The sequence below is a fragment of the Grus americana genome, chromosome 4 (assembly GCF_028858705.1).
Source record: "Grus americana isolate bGruAme1 chromosome 4, bGruAme1.mat, whole genome shotgun sequence".
Lineage (NCBI taxonomy): Eukaryota > Metazoa > Chordata > Aves > Gruiformes > Gruidae > Grus > Grus americana.
This window is the reverse complement of record NC_072855.1, coordinates 36,704,175-36,726,477: the sequence shown is the minus strand read 5'-3', so window position 1 is coordinate 36,726,477 and position 22,303 is coordinate 36,704,175. Positions and strand designations below refer to the sequence as shown.

General features: G+C 37.3%; 1 protein-coding gene across 23 annotated transcripts in view; it reads left to right on the top strand.

The window, feature by feature from the left end:
• TENM3 (teneurin transmembrane protein 3) overlaps nucleotides 1-22,303 on the top strand; it is a 615,036-nt gene that overhangs the window by 464,016 nt on the left and 128,717 nt on the right. For 15 of the 23 annotated variants that reach the window (XM_054824425.1, XM_054824434.1, XM_054824432.1 and 12 more), the window contains 2 exons: nucleotides 14,308-14,545; nucleotides 19,548-19,640. In XM_054824425.1, coding sequence (XP_054680400.1) covers nucleotides 14,308-14,545; nucleotides 19,548-19,640 — 331 coding nt within the window. The remainder of the gene's footprint in view (nucleotides 1-14,307; nucleotides 14,546-19,547; nucleotides 19,641-22,303) is intronic. The other 8 variants (XM_054824444.1, XM_054824438.1, XM_054824437.1 and 5 more) reach the window with 1 other exon arrangement.

Here is a 22,303-nt window from a genome sequence, read left to right as displayed (position 1 = left end):
TTCCTCCTCCTCTGCAAATGCGTTGCTCTGTGTGCTCTTCATCATAAAATCAGTCTGAGAGCAGAGGACCTTTACTCACCTCTGCCATATCCGTTCAAGTTTCACCTATAGAACATCTTTCATTTCAAGAGCAGCCAAGAGCTGTTGGGCACATAATTGATTTCTGCAGCCCCCTGCGTCTTGGCAGGTATCGTTAAGCAGCTTCGGTGGCAAGACCGCTGGATGTACAAAGGTTCTCGCTTGCTTGTGATCACGCCGTAAGCCACTGGCTGTGCCAGGAATAAAAAAAGAGATTTCCTGACTTACTCCGCTGCGGTCTTACCACAAGACAATTCTCCCTCCTGAAATGTTTGTTTCTAGCCCCTGGTAGTAGTTATAAAAGCGTGTTAAATATCAGACTTCTCAGCCTGACACCATCTGTTTCCCTCGTAATCATGTACTCCCCACACACACAAGTTGCTTGTCGCCAGCATTGGGGTTACAGCAGAAGACAAAAAGAAAGGCATTTTTCCATATGAATAGTTTAACCAGATGATGGACCAGGGAAACGTGTTCAGGCAGAGGGGGCATGATTATGCTAGAAATAGAGGGGTGTTTCCCCGTGAGTAGACGGCAGCAGGCTTCCAGGGACTCTAGTCATTCAGGTCTCCTCTGGCTCTATGGCTGGGTAAGATCTTGTCCCACGTGACTGGGGCATAGCTTGCTTTATAAATCAGCAGTGTTATGTGGTGAGCAAGCTGTCTTTGTAAGTGTTCTCCCAGCATACCAAGAAGTGCTTTGGCCAAATTTGTTACTGTCGAAATGACAGCTGTTAGGTATAAAGGGAGTTTACACACTTTCTGCACATTAAATTATTTGAAGCTCAAATTCAGTTTATGTAGAAATTAGATTACCATTAGGAGGTTTCAGCTCAATCTTTTTTTAAGAACTAAATAATATGCAGAATTTGTAATTCTGCCAGAAGGACATGGAATTGTAACAAATCATTTTATTTAGCCTTTGCTTACCCTAGAAGAAGCAGCAACATCTCTCTTGCTGCTGCAATTGCTTTGAAGGCAGGAGCATCATGGAATTTTACTTGTATTTGCTAACAGTATATGGGAAATTTCATCATTTTTCACTGCACCATGGTGGTGATTTACTTTGTGCTTATTTGTGTATTTTTGCCTTTGTTTCAAAAACATTTATTTTAGCTCTGCTCTTTATGTGTATACTATCTAGTTGGCTATTTAAATCAAAGAGTGTAGTCGTGAGCTCTGATTTCTCTACCTTTTATCTGTTCTGTCAGCATCTGTCTTAGAACTAAGCAGTGTTATTCAAAGGAAGAGATTACAATGACATGAATCAGCCATGTTGTTATAAGGAGCTTGGTTCAGGCAAGAAGCTGTAAAGTTGAGCTAGAAACTGGTGTGAAAGATCACCTTCTGAAACAGCTTTGGAGCAGCAACACAACTAGGACATAGTGAAAATATGGACAGGAAAAGGCAGAGCCTACAGTCATTTATAAAAATATATATGGAATTTAAATGTAAGAAAGACCGGTTTTCACAGTTTGCTGTGGTTTATACATTTAAAAAATACTTCTCAAATTTTCACCCTTTTTGTTTATTTTTGGACATAATTGTTTATTAATTATAGTACAGTCTATACAGTCTATAGAAAGCAGTTTAAGCTGCTCGGCATACTGCTGTCCTTCACAGCACTTGCAGAATAAATAGTGCATGCATACCAATGTCTAATTAAATCACTCTCTGTGTCCACAGATACCTCTGAAAATATCATAGATTTACTTCAAATGCTGTACTAGATATGGGAGAGTTTGGTTGATAAGTTACGTGAACTGAGACAGACTTAAAGGTAGTTTTTGTTTCAACTCTTAACAATTCAACGTTTATGTTTGATCTGAGAGTTAATGACTCTATCTTCCTTCTGAAAAGGGAAGCAGCTGTACTGGAAAACCAGAACATCATCTAAGAAATCTTTTGCAATGGATTTGTTCTTTTGATTGATACCTAACTAGACTTGATTGTCATTAGAATAGAATAATACTGTACTAAAATCAAGAGGGGTTTGTTGTTTTTTTTTTTTTTTAAACATAAGGAGGAAGAGCAAAATTCTAATTCACTTGTAAGCCTGAAAAGCTTCTTTAAAGTCATTAGAGAACAATGGTTCCTCAGTTTGCTCTTGCAGAGGCCTCCCCCTCATATGTGTTTCTCTTCCCTGACACAATTAGGAGAAAAAAGTATTTAAAAGCTATTTTGGAAGCTTGGTTCCCTATTCTTTTCCTGTCTTTCATGATCTGCATATTCCTTATACTTGATAACAGAGATCAATTAATTGATCTGGAGACAAAAATTCAGCTGGTGACCTACTGCTTTATTTCACTCTTGCTCTAAGTCCCAAGCTGCAGTCTATAAGAATTTTTACCTTGAAGTCTAGAGGCCAGGATTAAACTCCTTTTTTAAAAGTCAAGGCTGTAGAGTAAGCATCTTACTTTTGTGTTTTCCATAAAAGTTTTGGCTATTATGATTTTCTAATAAAATTGTATGTGCTTTCTCATTTTTCTTAGAATTTTTCTCTTAGCTGCTCACTTTTGTGTCTCCTCTGTGTATTATTCATTCAACCTCTTTTCTGTGCAATTCTACCATTTTTTCCCCCATGGTTTTCTTTTCATCTCACTGCCCCTGTTCCTTTTTCATTTCCTCCAAAGCAAAACATTAATCCCTCTTATCTGAGTTCTTTCAAATCTGATGAAACAAACTCACCTATTTGTGCTTAGAAGTTTTATATTGTGTTTTCCCATTCCTGGCTTATCTTTCACAGATTTTATTAGTGTGGCCTTGTGTTCCCAGACAAGGCTGAGCATGCAGAAATTGGTCAAGAATTTCATTGCTTACAAGGAACTAATTTGGGGGCCTTTTGGATTTGTAAATTTACAAATTCAAGAGGCGCCATTAACCTTAACAAGTCCATGACAAAAATTTAGTTAGTTAATGAAGAATTTTTGCCCTGGCTCTTGGAATTGAGGAAATCTGGTGGTTCGCTCCTTCTTCACGAATGTCAGCCATATGTCAGTAAGAGTCATATTTAGTAAGCAATACAAGAGTCTTTCGATGGTATTTCAGCTATTGGGAAGAAAGGTAGTTTTTTGCAGCACTGGTGGTGTTAGCTGTAAGCATTACATGCTCATGACTTGTGTAATTTCTCAGGTTAAAGGTTTTGAAAGTTTGGGGGGTTTAACCTGTACAGTAGTAACTGCTTCTAAAGGAAATAGCTTTGGCAAATTGTTTTTCCTGGAAGTGTTAAGAAATAAAATCAGAAGACAAAGAAAAACATACAGTCATAGCTCACTGTGGATTAATGATTTTGGATAGGAACCAAAATTATCTAACACTTGAAAATGCTAGGAAATCTATTAAGAAGTCGTACATCAAACTTCGCAATCCATACTGCACTCCAGTTAAATGTGTGGTATGAAATGAGTACATATATTAACACACTGTCATTTTGCCTGAATGAGGATTATAGAACTTAGCTTACAGCTGAAGCATGGTACTTCTTTTTTTATAACATTTATTTATAAATCACAATTTTTGTAGTCAAAATTAAGTGGCTATCAGTATTTGGTATAAACATAAAGTGCCAGATGAGCAAAGCAGGAAATGGGATACTCCACACCCTCTACCTGTGTTTTACAGGCAGGTTTTGGCTATGTATTCAAAATTTTTTCAGATTAATTCCAGTCCCCTGTCAGCATTTTGGAAAGCTGAATTTTTTCTCCTCCTACAAAGTCTTTCAGACTGACTTCTCTATTTTTGTTTCATGTTTCCTTTTCTTTCAATGAAAACCTGGATTCTATGGTTAAAAAGCTAGCCTCAAAATATATTTATCCACTGATTTCCATGAGTTATCAGCAAAGAAGATTATCAGAAGCTAGCACTAATTGTATAACTTTGTCACTTCTGACTCTAAAGAAGGAAGAAGGATGATCTGATTTATGAAGATGCAAAAAGTCTATTCTGAATAGAAACAAGCATAACTTTAAGCAAACCCTATGGGCTTGGTGATCCCCAGCCCCAGGGAGTATTACTCTGGGAGACTGCTATCCCTCGGGGAAAAAGACTGAGCCCACAGTGCTGCAAGACACCTGAATCCCACTGCGGAGAAGGCAGGCGACGAGCACACCACTAAAGATTGCATTATTATATTTTGAATCTCTGCATAATGTAAGCTGAATGTCATTTTTGTGTCTCAAGTGAGCAAGCTTTTGTTACTTCTCACTGTGTGATAACATCTTTTCCCAGTTTGATCTCCAGGTAAATTGCGGGAAATAAGTCAATGACATTTTACCATTGGAGAGTTCTGTTTGGTTTCACAGACCTCAGGTCCTAAAAAGACAACAGAAAAAGTGTCTATCAGTATCCCTGCTAAGTACTGTGTGGGTTAGCCTGGGGTGGAAGGAGATGATGTTTGCATAATATGACAGCAGGATTGTAAGTACACTGTTGCTTTTAGTTCATTCTGTGTGCATAGTTTTCATTGCGTGTTTTATGTTACTGTTTTATTTCTTTTTCTTGTAAAGCAAGATCATAAGTATGTTACCCCAGCAGGTTAAATTTCAATTTACTTTAGCATTGTTTCTGTACTTTTCTTTTGTCATCTTCTTAAATCCCTGTGGGGATAAAGAGGCCACTATTAGGAAGATTGTTTGCTGAACTAGTTCCACGGTAGCTTTTTTCGCTGAAGCTGAAATACTTATCTCTGTTTCAGCTTTTATAAAGTGATTAAGCCATTTGCGACTCAGTTGAAAACCTGCAAAGTTTCACTTTACTTTGTTTCTTAAAATGTCTGCCATGTGGATGACAGCATCATCAGCTTTTTCCCTTGATCCAGGTGAATTTGTTCTCCCAACCTGAGCTCTTTCACCCCACAGGCTTCTGTAACTACCTTCCGTTAGCCAGTGTGTTATATGGTACCGTGGACGCGAAGGCACGTATCATTATATGGTATTTAAATTAAACCGATTTTGCCTGCTGTAATATTGACTGCATGTTACGTATGTATTGAAGGGGTTAATGGAGCGGTTGCAGGCTGGAGGTGGATATGTTGGAATGCTTTGAGAATCGATTCCAGCTAATGGAAAAAATATTTTAAAAGTGAGCTCGTTCAGTTCCCACAGTGAACAACAGAGAGTGGAAACAACATTTAATAAACCTTTCAGAAGTAAATCCTCCGATTTTTCCTTTCACCACCATCTGTGGAAGAAAAGCCTGCTTTCTTCTCAATGGGCAGTATTTCTTCCCGCAGTGTATTTGCCTTACTCTGTTAGGTATCAAGAGGAAGCTCTTTATGTCTTTGGACAAAAAAATATTTGAAAAATATTTTCTGTTCATATGTTCTCTAAGACTTAAGTTTTATTGACTTTGTACGTTTGTGTTTAAACAGCAGGTTAACCAAAAATAACCAACCCTCAGATTCCTTCTCAACTGCCCCTAACTATCTGGTTTCCAGTAAATTGAAAAAGTTTTAACTGTATGCGTCTTGTTTTACAAAGATGAATGCTGCAAATGAAAATCTCTATTGTACTTGGATTACAGGGGAATGTTGCATCTTCTGACTTATTTGTGTGTCACCTCCATTTTAGAAATTAAGGCACTTAGAAGATTTGGCAAACCTAACCTGTTACTTGTGAAAAAAATACATTATTACATTTGTTGTTTGGGGTTTTTTTACTGTATAGTTCTCATGCAGAGTTAAGGGGCTTACAGTAATATTTTTGCATTGCTTATTAAGATGATTATATACAGATTTAAATTAAGGAAGAGGTTTTGTTCTATCGATAAACCTCACTGAAAAATCCAAGTTTTATTTTGCATTTGAGAATTGGCACGATTTTAAATGCAGGACGTATTTGTTGTGAACCATGAACAGTCTTTATGAAACCTGAAGAAGATTTGTGAAAACAGCCTGTAATAAAAATCACACATGCTTCATAAAACACTACTTGATAGATATCACTTGCACCATTAAGAACTAAACGACAAAGGATGTAATTTCAGTTCTGGCATGCAATATTAATCGAAAGCCTTTAAAGCATCTTGCTGATGGGAACTATGACAACATGACATTGAAGAATTACGAACTGGAGACATCTATCTTAATCAGATTTTCAAAGTAAATGCCATAAAATAGAAAGTTATTTTATCTATCTTCACAGGGTCACATATCATATAGGGTATATAGCTTTTTAGCTTGTTTATGCTAAAAATACCAGGGACAAAAGATTCTGCCTTTCAAATAAGTTTAAAGTTCAGTTCATACACTTTAGAAACGTTTTTGTGAAAAGATTGTTAGTAACTGATGGTTTCTCTTTGCTGCAGTAAGATTTCTAAAACGTTATGGAGAACTGAATTATAAAACATAGCTGAGCATGCACAGATATTATCACTATAAAGTTGTTGAGGAGAAATATTGCTAAATAGATGCAAAATGGAGAGATGAAGTTACAGGCGTGTACCTTAACCTGAAGTAACACTCCTGTGGATAGCACAACTGAAAGACATTGCTAAAAATATTTTTTCTTTGGTTCCTAAAGATTACATTTTTTATGCATGCCTTGTCTCTTTGTTTTCCAGTGTATATTTAACTGGTTCCTTATAGGATGTAGGAAATTATCAACATGTACTTTGTGGTTTAAAATGCCAATGTTAAGTGTTAGGGACTATCCTATCGCCCTCCAGGGCGCTCCTGCTACTCCTCTCTTCTTGCTATCTGGTGGATCTTAGACAGACACTTGTCATGTGTGCACCATGAGACTGTTTTGAGTTTCTCCATAATAAAGTAAGTCTGTCTTCTCTTTCACAGCAGAAGTCTTTATTTCTCTTTAAAAAGTAAAATAATGGTGATATTTTGTGGTGGTTTAACCCCAGCCGGCAACTCAGTGGTACACAGCCGCTTGCTTACTCTCCCTCCCCACTCCCCAGCAGGATGGTGGGGAAGAGAATTGGAGGAGTAAAAGTGAGAAAACTCATGAGTTGAGATAAAGACAGTTTAATAATTGAAATAAAATAAAAATAATAAACTGTAATGAAAAGGAAAATAACAAAAAGAGAAGTAAAACCCAAGAAAGACAATTGATGCAAATGAAAACAATTACCACCAACCAAACAATGCCCAGCCACTCCTCGAGCAGCAGCCCCCCAGTCAACTTTCCCCCTAGTTTGTATGCTGAGCATGATGTTATATGGTATGGAATATCCCTTCGGTCAGTTGGGGTCAGCTGTCCCAGCTGTGTCCCCTCCCAGCTTCTTGTGCATCCCCAGCCTACTCGCTGGTGGGGTGGTGTGAGGAGCAGCAAAGGCCTTGGCTCTGTGTAAGCACTGCTCAGCAGTAATGAAAACATCCCTGTGTTAGCAACACTTTCCAAAACACAGCCCCATACCAGCTACTATAAAGAAAATTAACTCTATCCCAGCCAAAACCAGCACAGATTTAAAGAAAACAAGGCCAAGTGCAAGGTCCTGCACGTTGGTTGGCGCAATCCCAAGCATGACTATAGGCTGGGCGGGGAATGAATTGAAAGCAGCCCTGAGGAGAAGGACTTGGGGGTATTGATTGATGAGAAGCTCAACATGAGCTGGCAGTGTGCGCTTGCAGCCCAGAAAGCCAACCGTGTCCTGGGCTGCATCAAAAGAAGTGTGACCAGCAGGTCAAGGGAGGTGATCCTGCCTCTCTACTCCACTCTTGTGAGACCCCACCTGGAGTACTGCGTCCAGCTCTGGGGGCCCCAGTACAGGAGAGACATGGAGCTGTTGGAGTGAGTCCAGAGGAGGGCCACGAAGCTGATTGGAGGGCTGGAGCACCTCTCCTGTGAGGACAGGCTGAGAGAGTTGGGATTGTTCAGCCTGGAGAAAAGAAGGCTCCGGGGAGATCTAATTGCGGCTTACCAGTTTCTGAAGGGGGCCTACAGGAAAGATGGTGGGGGACTGTTTATCAGGGAGTGTAGTGACAGGGTAATGGGTTCAAGCTGAAGGAGGGTAGATTTAGATTAGATGTTAGAAAGAAATTCTTTACTATGAGAGTGGTGAGGCACTGGAACAGGTTGCCCAGAGAGGTTGTGGAGGCCTCATCCCTGGAAGTGTTTAAGACCAGGTTGGATGAGGCTTTGGGCAACGTGGTCTAGTGGAGGGTGTCCCTGCCCATGGCAGGGGGGTTGGAACTAGATGATCTTTGAGGTCCCTTCCAACCCAAACCATTCTATGAAAAATGTGTAACAAGAATAACAAAATTGATGTTTTCTTTATCATTTCTTCCAAACTTAGGATGCATAAGCAAGGCAATGCAATCTATTGGAGCATATCCTGCAGTTAAATTCGCTGATAGTTTCTCACTCCCAGGTAGTTTGACAGGTTGTCAGACCCTACAGGCAGTGAGCTGATGAGGAGACAAACATTGGCCCACTTTGATCAGGCTACTTGTATGACTTTTTCCCATTTTATATTATAATAGTGTACACGCACACACAGAAGATGCATATCTTGATCAAAGTGGCCTTGTCACTTCTCCACATTCTTGTTACCACGTAGCTAGCACAGAGAGCTTCGAGAAGTCAGCAGCAGCGGCTGCGGATTAGTTCTGTTTCCATCTATATGTCCATTACTTATAAAGCAAGCAGAAAGGGATAGTGCAGGCTGACAACAAATCAAAGTGAAAGGGCTCTTCTGTGGTGGTAGGCACTGTGTCACCTCATTCCTTGGGTTGAGTCTGTGGTTTGGATCCTTAGAGAAGTTGGCAGGGCAGAGCCAGTTTGGACATAGATAAGATTAAACAAATACTTGGGATTAACCACAAAATGAGCAGATAGAACAAGTTATCTTGGATTGCTACTATAGCTTGTAGTAAATGATCAGAAAGGAAACTTGGAGTCTTGCACACCTTGGCAGAAAAAGTACACTGAAGCAGTGGTTCATTCAAAAGACATCCACCTAATTACGAGTGAACACTTTAGTATGCAATTTGTCTCTAAACCCATAACCTTCTTTTTGTTTTCATTAATTAATACATGCTTCTCATAAAAGGTGCTCCCAGACTAGAGACTTCTGGAGGGAATGGTTTTACTTGCTTGCAGAATCACTGAAGCCCTGGCCATAGCGGTGCAGGTAGCCTGTCCTACCCCTCCATATGCAGGGACTTAAAAACAAAAGAGCTCCTTTGGGAGCTGTAAGAAATAAGCCATAATGCCCACTCTCTTCAATTTGCAGCGATTTCCAAGGTAAATCCCACTTCCACTTACAGTACTTTTGGAGATATATCCATGCGTCAATTAGGTAAAATTTCAAGTCCATCGAAGTGTTTTATTGAGGAAATCAAACCAGTCCTTATGGAAATTACTTTTGACCTCTAGCAATCAGGGGCTAGCAGACCAGGGACCAGGGACCTGGAAATGAAAGGTTATCTTTCTTTTTACCAGTTTTCTAAAACATTCAGTCTACTCCAGCTGTTTACTTCTGGTATATATTGTGGATATTTGCTTTACCATGGCAGAGACTCTTCTGAAGAGAGAGGAAAAAGGGAGCAACCTGGCTAGAAAAGAGTTAAGACTCTCACAGGCGTAGATATTGAATTACATTATGTTCACATTTGAAATGTTTATATCATAATGGAAGTCTCCACTTTTGTGTTTGTCATGGAAACTCAAAGTTAATGTTAATTATACACTATTAAAAAGCCTAATCCTTATCAAATGGAAATCACCTCTTTTTCCTAGATGAGTAGCTAGCTGACAGGTCTCAGTGATCTGTCTGTTATAGAAAGGCTATCACACAAAATGTGCAACAAATTACTTTTTTCATGGATACTTGGTCTGCTTTTCTCCTTCTGAATTAACCCCTTTCCTACAAACGGCAGTAGTTATCATAAATGTCTCTCCCTTCTTACTTTTTACTTTCACATATGCGTTTTTCTGTATTCTTTCATATGCTGTTCAAATTCCGTAACAATTAAATGATAAAATTAATTAAATGTAAATTACTTTTTGAAAAAGAAAAGAGAAAAGTTTTTGTGAAAGGCTACAGAGTGCATGTAATTTACCTCTACAATTGAAATGGCTGCTTTGCTTCACCGTGGTTCCCTAGGGTAAATAACAATTTAAATATGTTTTGAAAAATTCATATAACTGTAGTAAGACAGCTTTCTACCCGATTTCTTGTGACTTTTCCGAGTTCTGTACATATGTTCGCATGCATAATTATCTGATGCTGACTTATCCAGGAAATGCCTCAAAGATCTGGGGCTTTTTTTGTTGTGCCTGAACAACTTGAATGCACAGGCTGGTTGCTGGGTCAATTTACATTTGCTTCTTGCTGCAGAAATCTTCTCACTGCAGAAATTTTTCTGTAAGATGAATGGGATTGCTCTACAGTCATTAAGGACTAAACCGAACAAGGAAGTTTAAATTAAAACTTACCATTTTTAGACATAAGCCCACCTGTACCCATACCTGCTTATTTTTAGTGTAAACCAGACATTCCCGTTCAGTTTAAATCAATTAGGATAGCATTTAAGATCTAATTTAAAGCAAAGCAACTGTAGTTTTCTGCAGCAGTTTTTAAGTATTTCAACACAATTGTGCTTTATCGGATTTGAATGCTCTTTTTTCTTCCTGATAGTCTATAAGAAGGAAATTTCTAATAAGTGGTTTGTTGTGAGAGCCCTGGCCAAGTCCCAGGACCATTGATTTTTTTCACTAACCCCGGGAAGAACTGCTTCCCTCTAGGATTCCCATTTTCCAACAACTGATTGATAGAGAGGAAGGGGAAGTTACAGGGTCTCAGTACTGGCCTTTGTGGCACATGCAAGAGTATTTTCTCCAAGAGTAGTCTCTAGTGCTGCAAAGCTCACGAAGTATGTATCTGTGTCATGAAACTCCCATTGTCTTTATCAGTTGCAGTGCTTTTCTGGCTGTGATGCTGATTTCTCAGAAGATCTGTGTGAATCACTTAACATCTATGCCTCAGTTTCCCTGCACATACAATGAGAATATTTTTGTAATGTCACAGGGATGTCGAGAAGCTTAGTTACTACCTAAGACTGATAGCTTTGTGTTAAAGTTGCAGTAATACTGAAAGTTGTTCTTTAGCTACTAACTCCTTTAAAAGAAGAGTTAAAAAAGGGAATCTGACTCTGGCTTAAGAACAGCATTCAAAACATGACCGTTGTGATGGTTTTATCTTCCTCACAAATCAGTAGTACGAGATTGAAGTTTCTGTTAGAAATTGCGTGGCAATCAAAAGAGCTGTGGATTCAGGAAATCTGGCAGGTTGAAGAAAAGATCGAAAGAGCAGTCCTCAGTGATCTCTCATCCAGAACGACAATACAAGACTGAGGAAATTTAGAGGAATATAGATTTTAGCTCTATTGATTTATGGAAAATCTAATCTTGTTAGGCTCAATTCTACCTGTAGCTCTTGCACAATTAGAAGAGGAATAAATCATTCCAGATTTTTCAGGCATTTCTGATTCTGCGGAGGCTGTAGATTCCCTGCCAACTGTAGTCGCCCTCTGACACCGGAAAATGTCACCTGGCAGCATCCTATGGAGAGAGACAGCGGACTTCGAGGACATGTGATCTTTGCAGAGTTGCACTTGCTATGCTCTTCCAGCTCCCTTCTAGCCTGCGCCTTATGGTTACAAGCTCATCCTGCAACTCTTAATTTATTTTTAATGTTACTCTGTAGTTTCAGTGTCAGTAATGTTTATATGCCATATAGCAGAAGGGCTTTGTAGGTTCATAGTAAATTTCTGGAGGAATATTCTAAATCCCAAACAGTGGCCTGAGTAGCCTATGGGCTGAGGAATACAGTTTAACTTCTCCAGCATGTTATTGGTGTACTTACTAGATCTATGCATTTATTTAGGGAGTGCATAAATATCCTTTACAGAGCCTTTACTATCCCTCTTCCTCGCTGGTAGAGTGCGTGGGAAGGTCTGACGTCTACCTGCAAGCCTGGCATAGTCCCGTTACTCACACCTTCCTTTGTGCAAGAGAACAACATTATTTTATCCTCTGCTGTGTCTGTAGCAGAGGATGGGCAAGATCTTTAGTACTAAAAATGATAGATTAAAATATTGACTTTCAGCTGAGATTTTAAATGAGAAGAGAAATTAATGAAGAAGAGGGATGTCAGAATAACATTTAAGCCAGTAGGAGCTGAAGGAGGACGATGTTGCACTGATCACGGCAACACTGTTCAGCAAGGCTAGACAGGTAGAGTCAAAAAAGGGAATAACAAAGACAAGTCAGGTCCTGAGGACAATTTTGATTAAGTCACTTATCTGATTAAAAATTAATTAATAAAAATTATTTAATTTCACTTGTAATTTTTTCTCTTAATCCTTTATACATACATATGTTTATATATGCATATGTGTAAATATTTATACTGGCACATGTGCACATATATATACACATACACCTATATGTTATAAGGTATAGGGCCACAGTTAATTCTGCGCCAGCCAATAAATAGCTTGTAATCTAAATCAGATAAAATTTTAAGTAGACATGGGCAAAAAGTCTTTGCTAGTGTTAGTCTGTTACTTTTCCTTTAGCTGGCTTGTTGAAATGTGGCTTGAAGCCCTTGATAGTGATTTCAGTCACATGCAGCGACACCATTTGTGTCCGTGGTGGTAAAGAGAAAGATGATCAGTTGTATCCTTCCTGGAAGGTAATTTTTCATGAATGTATTAGGGATTTGGCATTGAAAACCTTATTGGCAATGTAAGTGCTGTTGTCGTTATGTTAATGACGTATTCAGTATTGCTGCTGTTTGTGACAAAAGTCTGTTGACCACACAAGATAACTGGAAAGGAGAATGGGGTTCTTGGAAAGGAAATTATTCCAAAGGCTTGATTTTCTGTTTAGACGTGTTCTTAGCACGTCTGTTCCTCAACATTCTCAAATTTTCTTATGTTCACGACATGAGAAGTTACTGTTACGTTATTTTTATAGTAGTCACCTGTAAGTTATTGGAAACATCTGTTTCAACAGACATACTTTTCCTGTCTTCTTTGTACCAAGGTAGTATTACTGGGTTTGTAACAATTTGCAGTTACAACCAGGAATTGCTTATGAAGATCAAACAACTGATTTAAAATCTATGTGAAAGCATTTACACCGTGAGCAAAGTGCAGGCCCTGTATCTTCTGCTCTGCTTAAGACTTGCATTTATATTATTAAGTATGTTCTACTACATTAGTTTAGGAAATAGATTGCAATTTGAATTACATATTGTTAAGTGTTACATTTTTAAGTGTCATCAGTCATTGCTAAATTGTGATAAATGAAGCATCTTGAGGTTTGTTTTTTTTAATTTGTGTTCATTGTGTTGTATGGCAAGGTTTGTCTTCTATTTATGACTTATTTACTACTGATTTTACAGAACAGATTGTTAAAACCTAAGATTGATTGAAGTATTTGATTATGGGTTTTGCTGGTTTGAGGTTTTGTGTTTAAGATTTATGGGTGTTACATGCTTTGGTTAAGTCAAAAAATATTTCCTTTTGTTTTGATGGCCTGACTCTCTGATCACCTGTGACTTACTCCAAACTGTAGTTACATTGCATAGTGTGTAATTGGAAAATCTGTTCTGTGTGTGTTCTAATGGATGTGACGGTCATTAAGTATATGAGTCTTCTGACGTTGTAATCAGATCTGATTCAGTCTGTTAAATATCCATGAAGCAACATCTGCTTCACAGAGTGACCTTCTGCTAAAGAATACTTAGCATCTATTAGCAGATCATAGTGCAGATCTGCCTTATTTGAAATGCACTAAACTAGAGTAGTCTACTGCTTTTTAGCAACTAGCTTGTAATAATTTATTGCAGTTAAATACAGCTTAAAAAACTCCATTAAATAATTACAGGGATTATATGCATTTTGAAAACCTTTGTGTTGTACTGAAATTACCCATTTAATTTCAGGGTTGGTTTGTTAAAAAAAGCTGAAATCTAAAGGCACATTAGGGGATCCGTCAGATGCTATTTTCTGTAGGTGTTAATAAAACCAGATTAAAAAAAAAAACCCTGAAACAAATTAAAACCAAAAGCAATTTTACCATCTGTTGTATATTAATTAGAACTTTGTGTATCAAGGGTAAACTTGCTCTTAGAGAATGTCACTGAATGTCTGCTAATAGAATAATATGCAAATATATTAGATTATAGGATTATATTGAATTTCTCATTCAGCTTTGGTTGTAGCAAATGCTAAGATGGTGTATAACGCACTTTAATTTTCTTTTCTTAGAACAACCTCCAAATAACCAAGGCCAGTCGACCCTGCAGCCTTTGCCGCCTTCTCACAAGCAACATTCAGCACAGCATCACCCATCCATCACCTCACTTAACAGAAACTCACTGACAAATAGGAGGAATCAGAGTCCGGCCCCGCCGGCTGCTTTGCCCGCCGAGCTGCAAACCACACCTGAGTCAGTCCAGCTGCAGGACAGCTGGGTCCTTGGCAGTAATGCGCCACTGGAAAGCAGGTAATTACTTAGGTACTATTACAGACTGTGGCACTTCTAAAGAAAGTATGTAACTTGATGAAAGATGACCGGGAGCTAATACTTCCCCTCATTCAGCAAACAAACCTGAAAACTTTTCAGTACTAAAAAATCTATCCTGTCTTTAAAATCCACAGTGCCACTCTTTTCCTTTACAATGCCTATTGCAGAGTATTTGGACTCATAGCATACATAATTTTTTCCAGAGAAGCATTTTCCTTCCTGTTCATAATCTATGACTTTTGATTGTTTGAAGAAATTTCTTGCCTTGCTTCACAGATGTGTTATGTGTCAAATATATGCTGCCATACAGATCGAATGTCAAGAAACTTTCAGTAATACTTTTTAACCCTAGTATTTGGTCCCTTTAAAGAAATACCCATGTGAGGCTAGGTGTTTATTAAAGTTGTCTACAGTTTGGTGAGATGAAAGAACTCAGTTCTGGGATAAGGATAAATTTGTCCTCATTCTTTTTTGTCTTTTAGAATTGATAACTGGCTCTAGGAAAGAAGCAGCTAATATAAAGGGTGACACTACTTTCTTCAGATGCAGAATGATCTATTAAAAAATCTTATAGGACTTACTGGTACAGAGCTGAATTTACCTACAGTGATTAATTAATACTCATGTAACAATCAGCACTAATTTTTTATTAACGAAAGCCATAATATTCCAATTTAGTCATCAAACCGAACATTTATAACTATATTGAAGCTCACAGTAATTCTTGAAAATGTTTATGAAATCCCTTCAGTTCATTCTTTGAATCCCTTTAAATTATGTTTTGTAGCGAAGTAAAGATAGTCCAGTTGATTTTGACTAATTTAAAATGTACGTGACCTTAAGATTCTCTGTTAGGTAGTTTTGTCCCCATAGATGTTTCAGGCAACTCTTCTGTCAGGCTATTCCTTAGTTGTCTTGGACTCTCCTATATTGCTTATGAGACATAGACACTGTGGAATAGGATTCCACTGAAGGGATATCATCATCGTACTCAGGCAATATAGTATATTAAGAAAGAGTTTTCTTAGAGTACAGATAAGTTTGTAGTGGGAATAAGATGTTTGACGTTTTCCAGATACTGCTTAATCTCCAGTAGACAGGTAAGGTCTTTGATGTTTGCTTCTGTTGCCGTATATGTTTTTACTGTGTTTATAAAGAAAAAGACATAGGACTTGAATGAGAATACCACTTCCAACCTGGAACAAATATTTTTTACCAAGTAGAGTCTTTTCGTCTTTGAAATGGTCCTGATGAAAAGCTATTTGAGTGTTCAAGTTTTGAACACTTGTGAATGAGCTGAAATGTGAAGATTTCACATAAAAACTGACAGAGCCCTACTGTAGTTTCTCTAATAGTCTCACTTGGTTGGAACTCTGGAGGTGAAGAACCCATCTTATTTGTCATTGATTTTTCCCTTTTTGGTTAAGGTTCCCTACTGAGTGTGATTCTTAGGCCCAGTTTCAACTATATTAACAACTTTGTGATAGGTCTCTTCCTTCATCCTTTTCTCAACCTAAAAGAAAGTTTATTTCATCTTTGACAATATTTTAGCTTATGCTCATAGTCAGCTTTTTTTTTTTCCTCTCCTTTTTTTATCTGATTCAGATGACAGCCATTTAAAGGTACAGAATGTGAATGTCAGCACATATACATAGCTATCTTTCTATCTCTATAGGCTCATATTGGTGATGGGTGGCATAAAAATGACGTACGGCTTGCTGTCACGTATAGCTGGATAGTGAATAGGCTGGTTTTGTGTATGTGCATGTAGGTGAGAGGGATGTATTTGCAGAGCCTGAGGGAAGTTTTAGTCCCTATTGTTTTGCAGTAGCAATGGAGGTGACTTTGAAATATGTATTTCATAATACTGGATTCAGTTGTATATTAGAGTATTCTGCAGTTTGGGTCTGTGTAGAGTTAATACTTTTGTGTAAAGCATTGCTATTACTGGTTAAATGGATGAACTGTGAGGTGACAGATCAATAACATCCAACAGAAATTCCAATTTATGGGTTTTTTTAATATAAAAAGACTCTTTGCTTAAAATTTTATGAGGGCCTAAAAATGTAACTTGGAGTATGTGAGTGCTTGTTTCATCTTCAATGCCATCTTTAAATGACAGTGAGGTTACTGAGGGGTGGCAGAAATTGTCTTCGTGCTATTGGGGCTAAGTAAAATCTACTTTTTTTTGTTTTTTAAAGCAAGACAGTAAGAAAATATTTCCTGCAGATTTCCTGTGGACTGCAGGACCTTTTCATTGGACATTTAATGATCTTTACTATTTGACTCTTCCCCAACCTGCTGCAAGTTAGGTTCAGCTGCAGACCCAGTAGATCTGCTGGAGAAGCCAGCACCATAGAACAATATTAACTTTAGAAGAAATAAAAAAGCAGGACTATATTGAATAACTTCCCATTTTGTTCTTTGAATTGCTGGTTGGATGGCCAAAATCGTGCAAATGCATGACTACATGTCGGGTGTCTGAATATTATAAATTATGATTAAGTAATTAAATATTAGGAGGTTTTATTATCATTGGTCTTTAAGTTTTTATTCACCTACTGGTTTTAGTAATGAGTTCTTGAGCACCAGGATCATTAGTTACATTCTCATGGCTTTGCATTCTAGTAGGATCTAAATTACTGATATTTAAAAATACTTAGTAAATGACTTCTTTAAATGCTTTCTCTGTTAACTATTCGAATGTGCAGAATTTTTCTAATCCAGAGTCAACTATGTATGTTAGAGATGTGCAGAGGAAAAAAATACTAGAATTTGTAAATTTGTTCATAAAAGTAAGTTGGTAGCGTCTCTTAGTGCATTTCTCAGGTAATATTTCATTAATTTTAGACATTGAATGTCTAAGATAAATTTGTCAGCAAGGGGAAATTTACATATTCCAGTCAAGGAATAAATCTCTGAGAATCTTACATAACTTTATTCAGTATCTGTGCTAACATGTCAGTGAATCAAAGAAGAGCTTTGCTTTTTCTTGATTTGCTGTATAAAATACCTAATTTTTTGAAAGATGGTTGTATTTTGTATGATGGACTGTGATTTTTTTTTTATAGAAACTAACAAAGAAACTAACATGTTTTTCGTAGCCTATATTGATACTGCTTAGTGTTCTCTTAGCCCTAACATACATAAAAATAGAGTGCATAGGAACATTATTCTATTCAGTTATTTATCTACTAATTTTACCGAGAAGAAAGAGGAAACTGGTTGAAGAAATATTTGATGGCTGGAAAATATTTCAGCATTTTGAAGGATTTATTTAAAGTACTAGAATACTTCAAAAGTGATACAGACAAAACAATTCCTAGAATGTGTTACTTCAAAACCATTCTGCAAGCTTGATCCAAACTTCATTTTAGAATGCAAAGATTTTAGAAACTCCTAAAGTGTGATGAACATACCCATATGTCTTTATTGGGGTGGATTGCCAATGAAGCTAGCGCCTTCAGTATTGATTAAGGTGTGGAAAGGGTGTTGATAGTTTCCAGGGAACTCTTAAATCAATTTGTGTAGAGGCTGATTGATTGTCTGCAAAAGCACAGTGTTGCTGGAGGTTAAAGTCTGCTCAAAGCAGCTATTTTATGCATTCCACCCACTAAAACAGTGCTTGGTTGAATCAAATTCAAAATTGTTCCATTCTGTAAGTCTTCAGGGTTTTTACACGTGGACTTGATTAGCCATGTTACTTATATTGAGAAGGCATGATACAAAATAAAGGCAGAAACTGGGTGGAGTTCAAGTCTTGCTCTTCTGAAGACCCCATGTGTCATTGTGGGCATGCCACATTGCTGGTCTGCAAGTGGAGGAAACAGGGCTCTACTTAGATTGCAGAGAGCATGAACACATTTTTAAAGATTGACATGCCATAATTATGGAGTCGGTATATACACACGTTAGACACGTTCATTAAGTCAAACAAGCAGTATTGTTTTCAAAGAGTAAAGTTGGATAAAAAAGTTCTGTTTTCTTTTGACATTTTCATGCAGTCAGGTGCTCACCAAGCATCTATGTTTGAATCCTAGCACACTGGGCCCATATGCTTATAAGCTTCCCTTGGTGTGAATTGTGTCTTTCTTTAGATTTTTCCTTGATCTCTCTGGCGTCCTTCCTGCTCAAAAATCCCTTTTCGACACCATGAATACTTGGAATTTGACCACGCTGTGTATTTTGTCCCATCTCTTAGGCAAGCAGTGCTAGTTCAGAATTCAGTAGTATTTGCACAGTATTCCTTGAGTTTGTCATTCCCCTCTTCAAAGATATGCAGCCACTGAAGCAAGCATGGACCCAATTTTTTTTTTCCCAAACTAATCTTTTCCTGGTTTAGATAGGACAAAAGAAATATGCAGTTCTAAACAAAACAATAGTGCCCAGCTTTGTTTCTCCCCCTTCATTTTCTCACCATTCCCTGAGAGAACCAGAGTCTGTGGTCCTTCCTTTCCCTCCCCTGCTGCTGTGCAGTGTCATTTGCAGGACATGAGATCTCCACTCACTCTGGTAGCCAGCCCTCTGCGTATTTTCTGGCTGACTGGCTGTGTCAGATAGCCAGCAAGAGACTGTCTTTTAATAGTCTCAGTTCATTTTTATTATTTCATCTCTGGTCCAGCCTCATCAAGTAAACAACATCCCCCACTATGTGCTGTTCAGTCCTTAAGCCTGTCTTGCCATGGGCAGTAGCCAGGAATTTTAGTCAAGGACTTGCACGTAAGTAAGGGATCACCAAAGGGTAGCGACCACCTAATGGTAGTCTTGTAACACCATGTCTTCAAGTTACAATCCAGTGTGTAGTTCAGAGGACAGCATGGAAGGCAGATAAATCCCGCGTTCAAAATGCAGTTGCAGTTTTGCACGTCTGTGTAAAAAGAAAGTTATGCAACAGAATTAGTATATTCTTTTTGTGGGATCATCTCATTCTTTAATTTGAAATTGCCACTCTAATTTCATCTTTTTGTATCTTTGTGTATAGAGAATTAGGAAATCAAGCAGTCCTTGCAAATGGTCATGACAACCTTATAGAGATGGATGTGTTTTCTCCAACATATCACGATAGCAGTTATGGGTATGTGACTCTAAGTGTTTGCATGATGCTAACTATTGACACAGAAGTCAAAATGTAATTTTAAAAAAAAATTGGTTACAATAGTCAAAAACATCTGGTACAGACTTCCTCATCTTTATATCTGGGTTTTTTTTTTTAAATTATACTTCAAATAATCTGTCATGCTGACTCATGGTAAATACAGAATAGTAAACTTTGACTGTTTGCTTTCACTTAAGAAAATAAGAGTGCAACTGAGGTTGTATTAATTCTCTATGGCCTAATTCTGCAAGCTGTTGCAAACTATTTGCATTCTTACACATTTGCCAGATCTGATCCTTAGTTTGTAATATATTTACTACTTAGCAAATGTTTGTTTTAGAAATATTATGACATATTAATGTAGCATAAGGAATGACCAATCAAAGAAGCTAAGAAGAATTATATATTTAATCTGTAATATTTTTACCAGCTAGTCTGAAATCAGAACTGCTGATAAATATATAACTGGAAATAAAGAATTCCATATAAATGAATATTTAAATTAATTTAAATAAAATTTCTGTTACGGAACTGTTCCATATCTACTTAACTTTATCATTAATATCTGTCTTATATTTGAAATATGTTTTGGCATTCTTATGCCAAATCAGTATGCTTGGTTTCTGATCCACACACCAAAAAACCCTGACAAAGCAATACCATTTCTGATGACTTCCAGCCTGTTAATCAGTACAATATGCTAAATTTTAGTAAAGAATCATTAATCATAAATTCACCTTTTCTTTTTTTGTTTATACTGAGGTAAAAATCAGAGCTTTATGTCCAAATTCTGTTTTGCTAATTGTAACTCTTAACATTATAAAAGGGATACAGTGCTATTTCATTAAATGAGATCTTCATCTGCGCATTAATAACTAATTAATCTGTAAAATATATTGACATTATATATTGATCTGCTTCATGTTCCAAAAACTCTTAAACTTCCACTTAGCCACAAATTAAAATCAACAGCAGGAAGAGAATGTTATGTTAAATTCAATTAGTTAGTCATTATCAGCAAACTCAAAGATACTGCAGATATTTACTGGAAGACCCTAGTATATTTTCTTTAAAGTAAAAATGTAAGCATGCTGTATTAAAAAAGAACAAAACCAAATATTATTGTTCCCTGTAGACCAATTACCGTACTGTACTGATTCAGATGCGTAATTGATGAAGTAGGGTTAATAGAACCATGCCTGGTTTATGCTTTATATGTTTGTAATGGGACCACCAAATGCAAGTATTTTGGCAAATGGACTATGTTATACAAAATTCCTGTTAGTTGCATCTAATTCAGGTAACAATACCATTAAATTTATCTTGTTTGTAATCCTTTCATTTTTAAAATTATACTAGCAGGGATCATCGCCTGGTGTGAAAGTTGTCCAGAGATAACAACACATCAGTTCCAAAGCATAATAGATTTGAGACTACAACATGTTATCAGCATGAAGATTCAGTTTAGCAACCTCATTAACATACTGTGTCACAGCTAGAATCATTATATATTTGTTTCTTTGTTTTCATGTCATGTGTGTGTTACATTATGATAGACTATTTCTTAGTTTGTATGGCTTATGGGGAGAATATTAATCTAATGAATTTGACAATTTTAGTGTTAATAATGATAATAGAAATAGACATTTTGCATAGAAATTCTAATGATTCATATGCCTAGACCTAAAGAATAGTTTTTATAGCTTCGAGAGATTTGTGCACAGGGCATTAATTATCATAGGACAGCTGGAAATCTCAAAGTATTTTAATGGTATGTATTGTTGGCTTCACTTGGTACCACTTTGCTTTTCTCTAATATGTAAGCATATGTGGGTATACATATTGACAAATCAGCTTAGTTTGAAGTAAAAAGTCTGGTTTTGTTTTACCTAACCTGATAGTTCTCTCCCCAAGTTATCTGGATGTCAAAATCTGGAAAAAAAAAAAGTCATGATTAGCAAATGACTGTATTTGTATTTCTTATAGATAAAGCTTCCTAGCATTTTCTGTTTCTATAGGATCTCATTTTCTGAAAATGTCATATTTTGCAGGGTTGAAGTTTGAAAACTTTCTGTTGTATTTAAGTAAGAATTCTTTGCAAGGAGGTTGGCTGGGGATTCTTGTCATCTGTTGGGGAAAAAGTTCAGGAGAGCTGAGTTTAAAAGAGGTCAGGTTGTTATAAGGGCATAGTGAATTAAATGTAAGAGTGGAAGATGCCAAGAGTGCAGAGTGGAGATGAGAAAAATGGAAATAACTGGGCACAAAAGGGGTAGTAGTGGGTGTGCACATGGGTAGATGGAGTAGTCCAGAAGGAGAAACTGAGAGTGGTTGGTTAGGCAAGGTAGGACTTAGATAAAGTGCTAGGGGATGAGAGACTGAGTATCTAGGATGAAAACCAAGATTATTCCTTGTCCTTTACTGCTTGTGATTACTTGTGAAATCCCTTTGGTTGCATAGCTGCAGTCAAGCCTGCCATCATAGTAAGTGCAGCTCAAGTTGAACCAGAAAGGAATTTTAACAGATTCTGGAGATTCTTTCTGTCACATTCAAACAGGTGAGAAAACAATACCAAACATCATGGCAAAGCAAAGACCTGGATGACTGTATAGTGCCAGCATCCAGCTTCTCTGATAATGCTAGTT